Here is a 14,815-nt window from a genome sequence, read left to right as displayed (position 1 = left end):
GACAATTCTTCAAGCATGCTGCCATATGCATGGTAGAAGCCCACACATTTTGGAATACCGCTGTCTCCATGTCTTGCCTCCAGTCAAGTTGATTCCATGCAATTCCTTTAAGCCATAAAGCCACCCTACCTCCTCCTCTATCTCTATACTGAATTTAAAGCACCAGTTTCAGAAGACAACTGAAACAAACAAATATTATAGTACCATCCTACTGAGCTGGTACTCAGTACTGTGCAATACATGTATTACGCGTGAGTTTTAGGCAGCATACCATTAGCTACATATCCCAGCTGAGGAATAAGTTGCTCATCCTTGCAATTTTCCCTCCCTGGTACCAGCCGCTGGAATCTCGTGGGATGAGGATTTCCATCAACATCCACCAAGAATGGAGGAGGCATAAGATGTGGAGCCTGTTGAGTCTGTTCATCCAACACATAGTTATTTGCATCACGGATCAGTGGTCGGTAGTCCGTATGGAAGAACATCTGATCTGGAATCTGCAAGAAAAGCAATTTAATAAATAAATCAATGGCCATTTGCAGCTGTCTTGCTGCTCTGGAATGGCTCCCACACCCATAAACCACAACTCCTACACTTAGGATCAACAGAAGAAATGTTATGACAGAGAACAGATTCCTACAACAAATGTGTTTTATTACCAAGGCCTGATGCAAAAATTCAATAGTAAAATATGCCAACAGAGGTGAATAGATAGAAGTTAATGTTTTGTTCCCTTGTCTAGAGATTCTCCTGTGTAAGTCTTTTTGATTTAGGCAAACAGCAATTGCTTCTTGATCTAATTACTGTTTTGTCTGGAGCAGTGCAACGGAATAAACTCTAACACCAATACTTCTAAGACAAAATCAGGTCAAGACACAGAAGAGTTTAACATTTATTCAACGCACCTTTTCATAATATTTATTGCATCCAAAACCAAATAGTAGCAGATGTCCATGAGAGTCTGTGCAGGCAAAATGCTGTCCATCTGGTGAGAACTTGCAATCAAAAACAGCTCCATGGCCTTGGCCCTCAATCTGTATAGAACCACAGAGCATTCCTTTCACAATCATGCGTTCCCTATAAGAGCATTCTTACAAAAATTTTACCTGTGATCCAACAAGTATTTAATCCTAATTCTGTGCCATTTCTCATCTCCCTCAAAACCAATTTACACTTACATTTTTTTCTACTTAATTATCAAAGCTAAACTGAACAATGCAGTAAAACCTTGCATTTTCTCTGTTCTGAAATTTCAGTACAACTTCTAATGTATGTTCTAAAACAATCACCTAGAAGTCTACACTTTATGTTAATGGAAGATATAGGGCAAGCTTGCACCAAATTTCTCAGACATGTATCGGCTCCGTACAAGCAGGTCTCACAGCCCCAAGTGCCAGGAGGCTAGCTCAGGTCCTGAAGCAGTACAGCTGCATTTGCTCAGCACTGGAACCAAACCAACAAGCCTGGCACCGGGCATATTAAACCAAACGCAGCACAAAGCCCATCGCACTGCTTCCGAGACCACAGCATTGTGCTGCAACACACAGGCTTAGGGGCTTTCATTGCTCTACCTTGGGAGTTACTGTATGGTATAACCATGCACATAAATAATATTCAGATGTAACAGATCCCATGAAAGATTTGCTGCCACACTTACAATATGCAAACCCATACTTTGGTATTGGTTACTGAAGGGTACAGAGTTACCTTTTTAATATGTAGGAGTTTTCCACCCAATCCCATTGTAACATTGGTCACAATAGGTATATAATGAAATCTGCTTTTGCCTCAAGATTAGTTTTACACAAATGTGACAAAAAAAACCAACGCCCAAACAACACACCCTTCCCTGGTCATTCTTACCATGTTAAAGTAATTGCGAATTTTTGTTCCTTTGTCTATATCCCAAACAAAAATATTTCCATCGTGACCCGCTGAAAGTACAATCCTTTGGTCAAACGGATGGGCCTCCAGAACAAAAACTTCATCATCGTGACCCTGCAATGAAAGCAGGGTGAAAAAGAAAGCAGTATTTCTCCATGTAATAGCTCCAAACACATTAGTATTTAGTGTGAGGACATCTCAGTTCAGGTAGCCATTCACGACAGCTCAATTTACTGGATCTTAGACTAGAACTGTACTTAGTCAACAGTTCTGTCAGAGGCTTGGCATTATCACTGCCCACTTTGTGAGACTGCAGCTCAGCACAGCTGAGATGGAGAGGGATGGGGAGGAAGGAGAAATCAGCAAGCAAGGACAGTTGCAACTCTCCAATCTGGGCACAAATGGTGGCTTTCCAAGGGCTCTCTTGTCAGCCAGCAATCACCAGGGTCTAGCAGCATTCTGGTCATCAGCTCCTTTCGCCATGATACATACTCCTCCCAATAAGTGTAAGACAGGTGGCATACTTCAAGACAAAGCACTCCTTGTCAAGGAGAATGATCATAGAATCACAGAATATCTTAAGTAGGAAGGGACCCATCAGGATCATCAAGTCCAGCTCCCTGCTCCTCGCAGGACTAACTAAACCTAAATCATATGAAGAGTGTTTTCCAGGTGTTCCTTGAATTCTGACAGGCTTGGTGCTGTGACCACTTCCTTGAGGAGCCTGTACCAGTGACCAACCACCCTCTCGGTGAAGAACCTTTTCCTAATGTCCAATCTGAACTTCCCCTGACACAGCTTCATTCTGTTTCCCCATGTCCTGTTGCTGGTGATGATGCAGTTTAGCCTCAAATCAATTTCAGAGCTGAACTATAACCATTTGGGATTAGCCACAGATTTACTCACAGATAAGCTATGAAGAAGCTGCCCTGTGGATGAGTTCCACACTTTGAGAAGGAAATTGTTGACTGCAGTGATGACAGTAGCATCGTATCTATCCCAAGCCACCATAGTAACCTTCAGTTTAGTCACCTTGTCTTCCCCAGATGCTACATTGTTTCTAAGGAAATCATTAATTTAAGAAGAAACAGATCAGTAACTACATACAGAAAGATTTAACAGTGCTAATTCAGTAAGAAATTAGGGAAAGCACAGCTGCCATCACTGTGACTACCGGCTAATGAAGGATGGCTTCTGCAGTGGTAAAAACGATACAGAAAATATTCAGTACCACTAAGATTTATAGTTTTATTTCCTTAAAGAGGACAAGTTTCTCTTCTCCTTAAGCATTCGTCCTCACCTACTCCAATTCTTTATTTCAAGCTACTCAGTTCTATTTAGTTTTTTCCTACAAGGCATTTTTCAGTCATCAATATGAGTAAACTCTACAATGAGCAAGAACCTGCTAAATGAATCCAAATCACACTCTGACAGCTAACTTACTAAAAATGTAACCATATGAAATATGAAGAACTCTGCGAAGCAGAATGCCTAATTGATTTCTCCATTTCTGCTTTTTGTTGTTGTGCATATTCAATTACAAGGCCACTTAGAAAAGTCACTTGAAGATCTCAGAAAGAAAAACTCAAACCCCTAACTGAACCTGAGAATCAAATCACTGTGTCTCGCCTCTTACTCAAAAACTTAAGGAAAAATTCAATGTTGAGAAACATACTGGATACATATATTAGCATATCAACATATGATCAATAAGGTTCTACTAAACTCACTTTCTGTGAGAGGAACTCTGACATTCTTATTTTGTATGTAAAATACTAAATATTCTGCAACCATTAGAGTAGGGAACTGCCAATGTATTAATATTTGGGGAGGGGAGCAAATTAACTGTGTAACTTAATAGATAGAGCCATGGCATTTTGAATACAAAAAGAAACATGCACTGAAATTAAAATGGAAGTAAATAAATTTGTTTTCAATATGATGGAAGATTTTGGCTTGCATGTAAATTTAGCTATGAAGTATGCTCTATTTCGGTTTGTTTTACCCTGTCATTTTAGTAGCCATATCCAGGACCACACTCTTCCAATCTTGCTGCTGATAGTGCCATATTCTTGCTGTTCCATCTCTGCTTCCACTGACAAATCTTAAGCTATGGGAAAAAAAAGAAAAAAAGAGAATCATTAAATTCTGAATAAAGGTAAGTCACTGCTGCTCTTTTGGTCTAATACCCACATGCTCATCTTAGGACCTTATTTTCTCACTATTCAGTAGCTTTGCTATGGCATTTTCCATCCTCAGGAACAGTGGGGGAAAGCTAAATCCTGCGGCAAGAATATTTAGGAGCTTGGCAGAGTACTGTCATTCACTTTTGGAAAGGTCGCTACAAGCACTTACTTTTACGTTATTCTGCCACAAACATGCACACACGCACATGTACGCAAGTATATATATATACTTGGAAGTGTATACTTTTATATATATATATATATGCTTGTCTTACTCTATGTATGCCCACACACAGGCGTGTTTAACAACTCATAAAATATCCATGAACTACTGCCACAGGAAACAGGCAGCTACAAAACGCTGGCAAGCCAAGAGCACACCCATTCACACCAGCACAGAAGCCAGAATGTATTTAATCTTTTTTCAACACTTATTCTTTATATTTGTGCATCCCTGATCTAGAAAATATAATTAAAAGACAGTGAGGTTACAATTTTCATATCAGATATTGTATGGTACAGAAGAGTTTATATCCCACAACATTAATTACATTTGGCTACAGCTAGCAGATGGCCTTGGAATGACTTCAATGTCGTAATTCATACAAGCTGCACATTCCCTTTTTAATGACATCAGCAAATCCCTTGAGCAGTTCATAGTGGCAGCAAAGAAAAAGAAACTGCATGCCAGGAGTCTAGCATAAATTATAATACATTAACTTATGGAGAGGGTAAAGACAGAATAGGGAAGTACCCAAACTGAACACAAGTAGGTAGCCCTGCCTGTGAAGTTGAACACAAGTATTTCCATTTTTTAACTTCTCTGTGTTTAAAAAAATCAAGCATCCAGCAAATGCATTTAACTGCATCATAATGCTTTGGCTATCAACATCACAGAAATCGTTTTTGTTGAGAAATCCGAAAAAAGCTCCTCAAGTAATACATTTTCACAGGATGGCCAACACCTTCACAAGTATATTCCATTTATATACAAAATTACATGTAAAAGGCAAGCCTATTTGATTTTATTTTATTAAGTGATTGTTTCACCTTTTCAGTTCCCCTGATCTGAATTTTTTCATCATGAAAAAGTGTTTAAAAATGCTTGTGACAAGCTTATTTTCTTTTTATTTGACTTCTTTATACTACAATAAAAAGCTATCACTTTTCCATTAAAAGCATCACTACAGCGTATAATTTTCAGCCACTATGTGACCTAATACCCCCACTGAGACCTGTGCTCTCACATTGCTTGGAAGGAATTGTTAGTACAATTATACCAGTACATTCCCACATAATTTTACAAGACAAAGATCTCCAAGTACAGGTGCAGTTCCACTGGCAAAACTACAGTTTTCCTTGGAAGGCTCCTGCCTGAACACATCCCTTAAACCTCCTGCCAAGCAAAATAAGGAATATGAGCAAAAGCTGGCATAAAACCATTTACATTAAGGTGTTGATCACTAAACAAAGCTTGTCACACCACCCTCCAACACAGCTGTGCTGCAGAAGTTTGACACAAAATCGTGCCTATAGGCACCTTCATACATTTCATCATGAGCATCCCGGCTTTAATTCTTATGTAAGAGACAGCATCCTGACTTCACAGTTTTAAAAACTGAAAGCTCTACAGGTGGAATGCTTGACTTTGTAAATTTTAAGACCACAGGGTTACCACTATAACCTAAACTAATTAACTGGAAGTTCATATATGAGCCTAGAAATTCACATATTTGCCAGGTATGTTGTCAGAGATAAGTACATTATTATGAATTATAAAGCTGACCAATTAAATGATCATGAAGACCCAAATGTCTTAAGACCGTGTCTCTCTAACTGGTTCTGGACAGGTGGCAGCAAGTGTTTGGAGTAGGTGGTGTGTGTTTAGAGTAACTGTCCCACACACTTAGTTCCAGAAACCAATCAAAGTAAGTACTATAGCCCATCGTTAGTCACATAAACAAACACAAGACTCATACAGTCTTCACTCCAGGAAATGTTAAGATTAGCCTATTTAATATGACACTTGGTGATGTTAAGCTATCCAGACATACCAGCGACTCAGTGAAGACTAAAGATGGTGGGTTGCAAGGAGACACCACACAAACATGGTAGGACACTACTGAAGTATTACATAAAACATCCAAATCCTTGCAAAATGCCAAACAATTGTAATGAGGAGAACATGTCTAAAGGAAAGTTTTAATCTCAAATGCAGACAAATTAAGCAGAGGAATTTTATCTACTAAGTAAACTGGATCCAAATTTGGGATGTGAGGATCAACTTTACCTTTGCATCCCACTGAAGAGCTGTTCTTTGCTTATTCCACCTTGGAAATAAACCAGCTTTTTAGTAGTTGATTTTTTGGGGCAATTTCAGAGTTACAAAAATACAAGATGAGGGACGAGGGCTTTGTTATTCAAAATATCATGTTTATCACTCGAGAACCTCACAGAAGTTGAGCTCCTAAGAATTTTGAGTGTGTTTATGAAAACAAACACTCTTCCTATATTTTTCAGAATTCCGAGCACCAGAAGAGACAACTTGCTTATTCAATGTGCCCAGAGAGGGACTGGCAGAAGAAATCATTCACCAAGGAATTAAATGAGACAGACAGTTAAGGGTGGATGGCCTTGTGTTTCAGCATCATACCAGCAATATCATATATTTGGAAAATGTTTTCAAGTTATGCTCATCATTGGCTGCTTTCTGTTCCCCAGCTGGTATAAATGATACCAATAACATACGCAAGAGAAGTATATTTTAACAAAAAACCCCAAACATATACATAATCTATCAACAACACTATCAGCTTCAAGGTGATTCTCATACAGATCATAAATAAGAGCACAGTGGAGTAATGGGAAAAAAAACCCAAACAACAAACCCAAAGATAAAAGGTAGTTCTGCAGTCCCTTGTTCTCATCATGCATCATACTTGTCATTTAGATGCCATTATTTCTTTGATTTCCTTCCATTTCAGTTCTGAAAACCCCAAGTCTTGTTTCCCCTTTCACGTTTATCTTCTTTTCATGAACAACTGCACCAAGTTTGTGCATCCTCTCAGTCAGTACAGACAGCACTGCTTGGATGCCAATCTAAGAGCATTCTTTGAAACTTCTTTGGAAGTCAGTGTCACATTCCCACACTACTTACTACCAAGAGCACAGAGCAAAAGCAGTTGATACAGTAGTATAGTGGCCTCTTCATCTGCGACCCAGTACAGAAAAAAGGGAAATGTATCTCCTTTGAATGAAACAGCTACCAAAAGTGCTACTGTCATTGGTGACTTGGCCTCTCCTTTGCCTCTAACTTGGCCGCGAGCACTGGTGAACAGACATGTGGTACAGTGACCATGCTATCCCTGTGCTTCCTGCAGCCCCAGAAAAAAGGATGACCAGAAGCCACTAACTCAAACAAGAGCCAAACAGATAAGTAAATAGGTGTATGGGCTTATTTTTCATCTTGCTTTAACAGGACTGAAATAATAAAGGCAACAAGCTTTTTTCCACCCCCATATTTAACATTATATTCTAGTTTAAAAAAAATTTTTAAAAAAGAAAAGTAATTGAGAAACCACATCCCTGATCCTATTATAAACAATTAATATACTCAGATGTTACTGCCATCTTATCAAGTAAAATCACCTTGCAAGAGAGGATCCTTTAATGAAGATCAGACCACAGGTCCTTGCAGACTTGCTTGTCTGACCATCTGTCTATGTGTGACAGTTCTAACTTCTGCTTAGAACTACATTTATTATAATGCTCTTACTCCAGAAGTAACCCCTTCCGTACTTAACAAGGCTACCTGTGAAGTAAGACACTCTTACACAACAAGGATGCAAAATTTGGTTTCCAGCTTGCTGTTTAAATACATACAAAGCAAAAGCATAGTTACAGAATGTTTTTGTTGTTGCAGCTGAGGACAAGAAGCCCAAGCTCCTGGACATGACATGCATCCTACAAGACACTTTCAATAATTTGGCTAAGATTAATCGGAGCCCATGTGCAGTCTTCTGGCTGCACCAAATTTTGTCTGACACGTTATTTGGAAAATTAAATATTATATTTCTCATGTCAAAATCCCAGGACAGCCACTTACCTGTCACCATTGTTACAGAACTGGACTGCCACCACTTTGTCCTAAATAGGAGGAAGGAAAAAAATAGTAGTAAGTGCTCTGTAAACAGAAACACTCATCCAAAAAGAACTTAATGATGAGCTTCTATTTAGCAAATTACATCCTCCCATACATCTCCAGCAACACACATTCTTACAAATTCAAGAAGAAAAGTCATATTTGAAGTTTAAATTTCCCCAGATGTATTGTGGTAAACACTGAAAGAGAAAACTTCAGATGGGTAATATTTTTTGGTTTCTCCAGAAGTATCTCAGAGACAGAAACAATTTCTGACTCAGTCTCCCTGACACTTAATGTTCAGGAGCAAAAAGCTGCAACAGCCTGTGTGCAGTCCTCCTGCCTAGTGCCACAGGACCATACACACCCCAGGGTAAGCTCTGCCTGGAAAACTTGGCACCTTTTAGACTCCACAGGATTAGCAAGAATAAGGAACCCCAGGAGCTCACAAGGCCTAGTAGGTACAGCACTCAACAAGATTGAGAAAGAACAACTTCACCAAATAAATAACCACAGCAGGTTTGCAATTTTTAGACCTAACATTAAAGCACATCAAAATATTTCATCCAAAAAAATTCAAACCTTGGCTTTATTTCCACTTTTAAATTGTTGAGAAACAAATGTTGCATTTCAGACATGGTTTTGCTTTTTTTTTTTTTTTATTTGCTCTATACTTGTGTTGGCTACATGCACTTGCTATCTTTACTCCCACTGATGTCTCTAGCTCCTGATAACCAAGTGTCCAATTTGGGATTTTTTTCAAGGGTGGGCTGACAGCACTCTGTAGTATTAAGAAAAGCAGACTGTAAAAAATTAAAGGAATTACAGTTTCTTCCAAACCTGAACTGCTGAATATAGAAAACATCTAACTCTTGTGAGCAAAGTGCTTGTTAGATTTGTTGGCTTGGAGCTCTGGGACTTGAATGTGAGACCCATGACTCCCACCGAAGTTCAGTGAATCAATTTAAACCTCAGCCTTGATCCATAAAATATTGTTAAGGTGGCAGTTGGGCTATTAAGGTTCAAAGATAAATGCTCCAAACTCCTCACAAGTGACAGCCCTATCAGTGTTGCTATAAGCTTGCCTTTCTCATATATTGTTTACCACACACATAATAAATAATGCAATCATCACCTGCTCTTGGTAACAACTAAGAAACGAAGAAAGATTTGATGCTGGTTTAGCAATGCTTCTTAAAGGGGTTTCATTAAAACTGAGACATTCATCCGTTTTAATAAAAGCTATCAAGACGAACTTGAAAACTAACACTGAAAGTCATCGTAGAGATATTTTTAAAAGCTTGAATTTTTATGAGAACCCTTCTGCATTACTTGAGAAAGGATGCTTTTAAGCTTGCTTTATTCTCTAAATTAAATTATCATGATCCAAAGTTTGACTGCACACTCTAAAACCAGAATTACTTTGTTTTTACTTGTTATGTGGATTTGCGGTCACAAACTGAAGTTAAATACTCAACAGTAAATTTAGTAGGAAAAACTACATTGTGCATGAAAACTGCTTTAATTCCTCATTACAACAGACTTTCTTCTAGAATATGGAAAAATCACCTAGTTCCTCAGTTTTGTGAGGGAATGAAATACATAAAACATATTTTGCACACATCTCCTGCCTCAGAGGAATTTAAAAATAAACATACCACAAATTTCCAGGCATTTAAATACCACAGCGTTGAGAGCCAACTAAACTCTACAGACAGAAAAGAAATCAAATAGGATGTACAAAACCCAAGTTCCTGAAATAAGGTAAAGCGGGGAAAAAACGAGATTTGCTTTCTGATTTGTCTCTTACCGTATGAGATTCTAACTCAGCCATTTTCTCTGGAGATTCTGAGCCCAAATAATAAATTCTTATCACGTGGTCAGTACTACCTGTTGCAATGAACATGCCACCTAAGAAAGACAGTGTTTTCTGTGAGAAGAAAAGCCGTCTAAAGGAATAACTTATTTTAATTACTTCAAATTTAAATACCGCCTTATTGTCAAAACAGCAAACTAGAGTTTTAAACAGAAAATGCCAATGTCATCAAAGCATACATCCTGAACAAAGAGGTTAACTCTGACAGCTGCTTCTTTGATCTGTATTTTCTCAGACCTTATCAGCTTTAGCGTAACTGTGAGCTCTACAATATTTTCCAGCTGCAAATCTTTCTGACCAAAGGAAAAGAATATTGCAAGTTACAACATCCGTCCAACAAACTATTCTGCTTTCCCTCAGAAATTACCACAGTGTGCTACTTCAGTCTATGTGGAAAATTAAATGGGGAATAGTTTCATATTCTCACCAGTAAACATCAAATAAAATATTTAAGTGCATCTTCAATATCTATTTGACATATATCAGAGAAATTATTGCTGACTTGGGAGTGATTAACCTATTTTCTTATAATGTTTGTTCTGTTTACAATATTGCACAAAAAGGGCACTATTGTGTAGTTTACTGCACTGAAATGCAGTAAATGGTTCTAGTCATTCAGGATTTCTGGGTTTAAAAAAGGAACGTAGGCAAAGCTCACACAGCTCTAGAATAGCTCTCAATTGCAGACAGCAAAAATTAATGAGAAATAACATAATTTTGTTTGTGAAAATTGCTATTTTTGAGAATTCCAAGCTGCAGCAAAGGATGTCTATTAAGCTGATATTTTCAAACACACTGAACTGATGCTCCTGGAGCTTAGCCAAATTTGCAAGATTAGCAAAAGTATAACCTTTGAACAGAGGCCACCTGTCTGCCAGATTTCGTGAACTTTTCACTCAAAAACCTTACAAGGTAAAACCTTAAAAGAATATTGCAAAGAAAAATCTCTGGTGTGCAAAACAACAGACTGAAAGCACAGTCTTTCTTGGAAATGGTCAAGGCATTTTAGCTTAAATTATAGAAAAAAAAAAAAGAGAAAAAGCAGTTTGAGGCAGATGTTTAGCATGTAAAATTTTAAACAATCACAATTTGACAGTGTTATAATTAAACTGAAAAAGGATTTAATACCATTTGTATTTAAAAAGAAGTAACAGTCCTCTCACCAAAGGAATTTAGTTCATAAATTACTCTCAGCCAACTTACAATGCATACGTACCGGAACTGAAAGATGAACAAGATATCTGAACACCTGGCCTGGACCTCTCTGCAAATTTTACGGGGCGATCCCTATATGCAACAACACAACATTTTTACTTTTCATTACTTTATTCTGATGCCATTCAACAAGAATATACAGCTCAGCAGGTTAAGGTGACTATGCCCATCCTAAATCTCTTTTAATTCTTACCTAAGCTTGCTAGAAATCATTTTTCATTTCAATGATTTTCTTCCTTAGTTTAGTAAGAAAACCATCGTTTTCTAAATTGAAGAGACTATATAACTTATTTAGCATGATACTCACCAATTCCAATCTATTTAAAACAGAACCTGGCAAACCATTAGTCTCATAGCATTTACTCCCTATTAAGTATGGGTTTGATGTCATCTACGTATGTGTTGTCTTCCGATTACAAGCAAATAATTTCTTCTGCCTGTACATTTTGGACAAGGATTTAGTCCTAAACATAAAAGCTGAAAGTTCTTCCACAGCACTGGCTTGCCAAGCACAAAACACAGAAAGAATAGCCCTGATCTCTGCCCCCGCTCTGGGCTGCAATGCCACAGACTCCCCAGCACACAAGAAAGCGCTCCCTGCCCCACACACTGCTATGGCACTTGTGCACAGTGATGCACCAGCACAGCTACGGAAGAACGTTTTCCAAGAAACTTGTTTGTTGAGAAAGAACACGCCCTTATTTAATTATCTCAGCATTCCTCTGCATGCTAAAACTCAAAATAAATTCATCCTTTATTTAAGATAATTATAATTATCTAAACAGGCTTACTTAAATTTCATGGTGTTAGCATGCCACTGCCAGAAACAGATTGTTCCGTCAGCACCAGTAGAAGTGAGGTATCGTGTTGTTCCTTTCCTTGCTGGAGAGAACTAAAAATAAAGTTGTAACAGTTAAACCAGCTAATTTCTCCCCTTACATGCTGGAAACCTGTAAATGGACATTGGCAAGAATCTTTTTCACAAACATATTAGCTTTCTCCCCAGGAAGTACAGAGAGCATTATCAGGGGTAAGTAGAAAAGCTGAACTTCCATAAAAATAAAGCTGAGAAAATGAAAACACCTACATTATGACTAGCAAGTCTTTGTCTCTACCACACAAAAGTTGATAAATTGGAGAAATGAAACAAGCCTAGACACTTTTAATGGGTCAACAAGACGAGGAAATACTTCTTCCTAGGACAGAAACGGATCAAACATGGTAACAAAGACAAAAACGGTTCCTGCATCCAAGGCAAACGAAGCACCGTAGGACCCCCACTCCCTCCCCTCTTCACGAACCTCTCCTCTGCCTCTCTTAAGGAGTAGGAAAGATTTTCATTCTAAAGTCTCTCATAACTGCAGCAATTAATTTCATAACTGCAGCAATACCTTTAATCCTCTGCTAGCTGGTAATTTGATAAAGGAATAAAGCACAGTTTCCTCAAAAAGCCATGACTGATTATTTTCTAAATTACTAGAGTTTTACAAAAAGCTTGGGAGGAACGTATATATATGCAATCAAATAATATACAAAACACAAAACCAGGATGTAAAATATGGTTCCAAAACAATCACCTTGAAGTAAGTAGCTTGCAAGACAGTTGAAATCAGACAAAATTGGAAGCGTAGGCAAGAGGGGGAGAAATGAGACTCCCCAGGCCTGTTGGCATGATGGAGAAGACAGTGATGCAGCAAAGGCAGCAAGGCTCCAGAAGAGAGGGATTCTGAGCCAAACATCCCCACTCATTCTCCCCAATGTGTGCAAACCCTGCCAAATTGCAGGGACTGTCTTTTTTATCCTGTAATTTTTTTTTTTTTGTTGGAGATTTCTGCCTAGCAGTTGCAAGGTTTTTTAAAGCAAATAAACTGCAAATTACTAGCCATTATTGACTGTGCCACCACAAGAGAACTGAGTGCTGGAAGCTGCGGCTTTTTTTTCCCTCTGCTATTGTTCACTGGGCACTTGCCACACAACTGAAACTGCACGGGCACAAGCACAGATTCTCTGCAAACCCTGATCTGTGCTGGACAGTGGCTGCTGCAGCATCTACATACGCTACAATATCCAGAACAGCTCCTTACAGCACAGGCTAAGATAACGGAGCAAGTAAGAAATGTGGCATCAGGATTTTTAGCTGACAGTATTCTTCTGAAAAATAATTGTTCTCTATGAACACACAACTGCTGGACCAGTTGCTGTACAAGGACTACCACCAAAGACGCCACCATGTCTCCCTGGCTCAGCTAGCTGATCTGGTGCTCTCAGTGACCCTGCATCTGCTGGGTCAAAGGAAGCAGCAATAAGATCACATAGCTAGAGGCAGACAGAAGAAGCAGGATCATCCCTGCAGGCCGTAGTTGGCCACTGCACAGGAGTGAGTTTGCCTGGAAACAACACTCTTGAGTTAGGGCAAATCTATGCTGCCAAACAGAGATGAAAAGAAGCTTTATCCCTGATTGCTAATCCACACCTCTTATTACCATTTTAATTCAAGGGTTTAGGAAAAAACCAATTCATTCCTTACCTGTATGGAAGTAATGGAAGCTGAATGGCCCTGCAGCACTGCAACTGGGGCACAGGTTCGAAGACACCACACTCGGACTACTTTATCACAACTGCCTGCAGCAAGCAGCGTGTTCTCGTAGTTAACAGCCATGTCAGAAATTTCAGCCGAGTGTCCTCGCAACGTTGAGAGCAGGCGCCCATCATCTGTAGCCCAGATTTTGACCAAACAGTCATCTGACCCCTAATACCACACAAAAATTTCCAAAGATTATGTAAAATAATAAACATGCATTGTGTGTACATAACACACAGGCACACTGTAGATGAACAGGTATCTAAAACACTGTTGTGCCATGAATCTGCCAGAACAACTTCACTGGGATTCCAGACAGGCACAGCTATCAGAGTTTGGGGATCATCTTGTGGGGTCAAGGATTTATAAGTTTATAAAACAGAAACCACTGTCTTATGTTTCATACCAAGATATGATTACCACTGCTAATGAAACTCCTCTCAGTACAGTTCAGTAATAATTAAGGTAAATTTAAGAACATAAAATGTTTCATTACATACTACCAAAAGATATATTCATCCGTGTGAGCCAGATCAAGCCAGCAGTAAAATCAAAGTGATCGTAAGTCTTAAGCTCTAAGGAAAAAGAGCACTTAAGCATCTGAGGGGCCCCAGAGCCTCTGCTGTGCTCCTGGAGCTGCAAGGCAGCTGTACCACGAGGTTCCATTTCTGTTAACAGAAGAAAGTTGGACCACTCAAACAGGCAAACTGTGCAACATCATGCAACCCAAATACTATGTTAGTGAGATTGCAGTTCAGGACAGGACACAACTCAAAAGCATATCCAACGCAGATCACGGTGAAATACTTTTACCTATAGTAGCAGCTACAGAATTTCATACTCAATCCCAATATTGCCAAGAATTTTTACACAGTTCACAGACCTTTCCACTATTCAGATACTGAAGAGAATACTAATACTAGTGGCAAGAA

The 14,815-nt window shown here is 38.8% G+C and overlaps 1 protein-coding gene across 1 annotated transcript in view; it reads right to left on the bottom strand.

The window, feature by feature from the left end:
* BRWD3 (bromodomain and WD repeat domain containing 3) overlaps positions 1 to 14,815 on the bottom strand; it is a 59,172-nt gene that overhangs the window by 23,909 nt on the left and 20,448 nt on the right. The window contains exons 8-17 of the mRNA XM_037407696.1: positions 13,830 to 14,051; positions 12,094 to 12,194; positions 11,304 to 11,374; positions 10,022 to 10,122; positions 8,176 to 8,216; positions 3,890 to 3,994; positions 2,791 to 2,944; positions 1,864 to 1,998; positions 906 to 1,034; positions 272 to 497 (exon numbers count right to left, since the gene is read on the bottom strand). Of these exons, the coding sequence (XP_037263593.1) occupies positions 272 to 497; positions 906 to 1,034; positions 1,864 to 1,998; positions 2,791 to 2,944; positions 3,890 to 3,994; positions 8,176 to 8,216; positions 10,022 to 10,122; positions 11,304 to 11,374; positions 12,094 to 12,194; positions 13,830 to 14,051 (1,285 nt within the window). The remainder of the gene's footprint in view (positions 1 to 271; positions 498 to 905; positions 1,035 to 1,863; positions 1,999 to 2,790; positions 2,945 to 3,889; positions 3,995 to 8,175; positions 8,217 to 10,021; positions 10,123 to 11,303; positions 11,375 to 12,093; positions 12,195 to 13,829; positions 14,052 to 14,815) is intronic.

The sequence above is a fragment of the Falco rusticolus genome, chromosome 14 (genome assembly GCF_015220075.1).
Source record: "Falco rusticolus isolate bFalRus1 chromosome 14, bFalRus1.pri, whole genome shotgun sequence".
NCBI lineage: Eukaryota > Metazoa > Chordata > Aves > Falconiformes > Falconidae > Falco > Falco rusticolus.
Note: the sequence above shows the minus strand (reverse complement) of the source record. Positions and strands in the feature narration are given on the sequence as shown.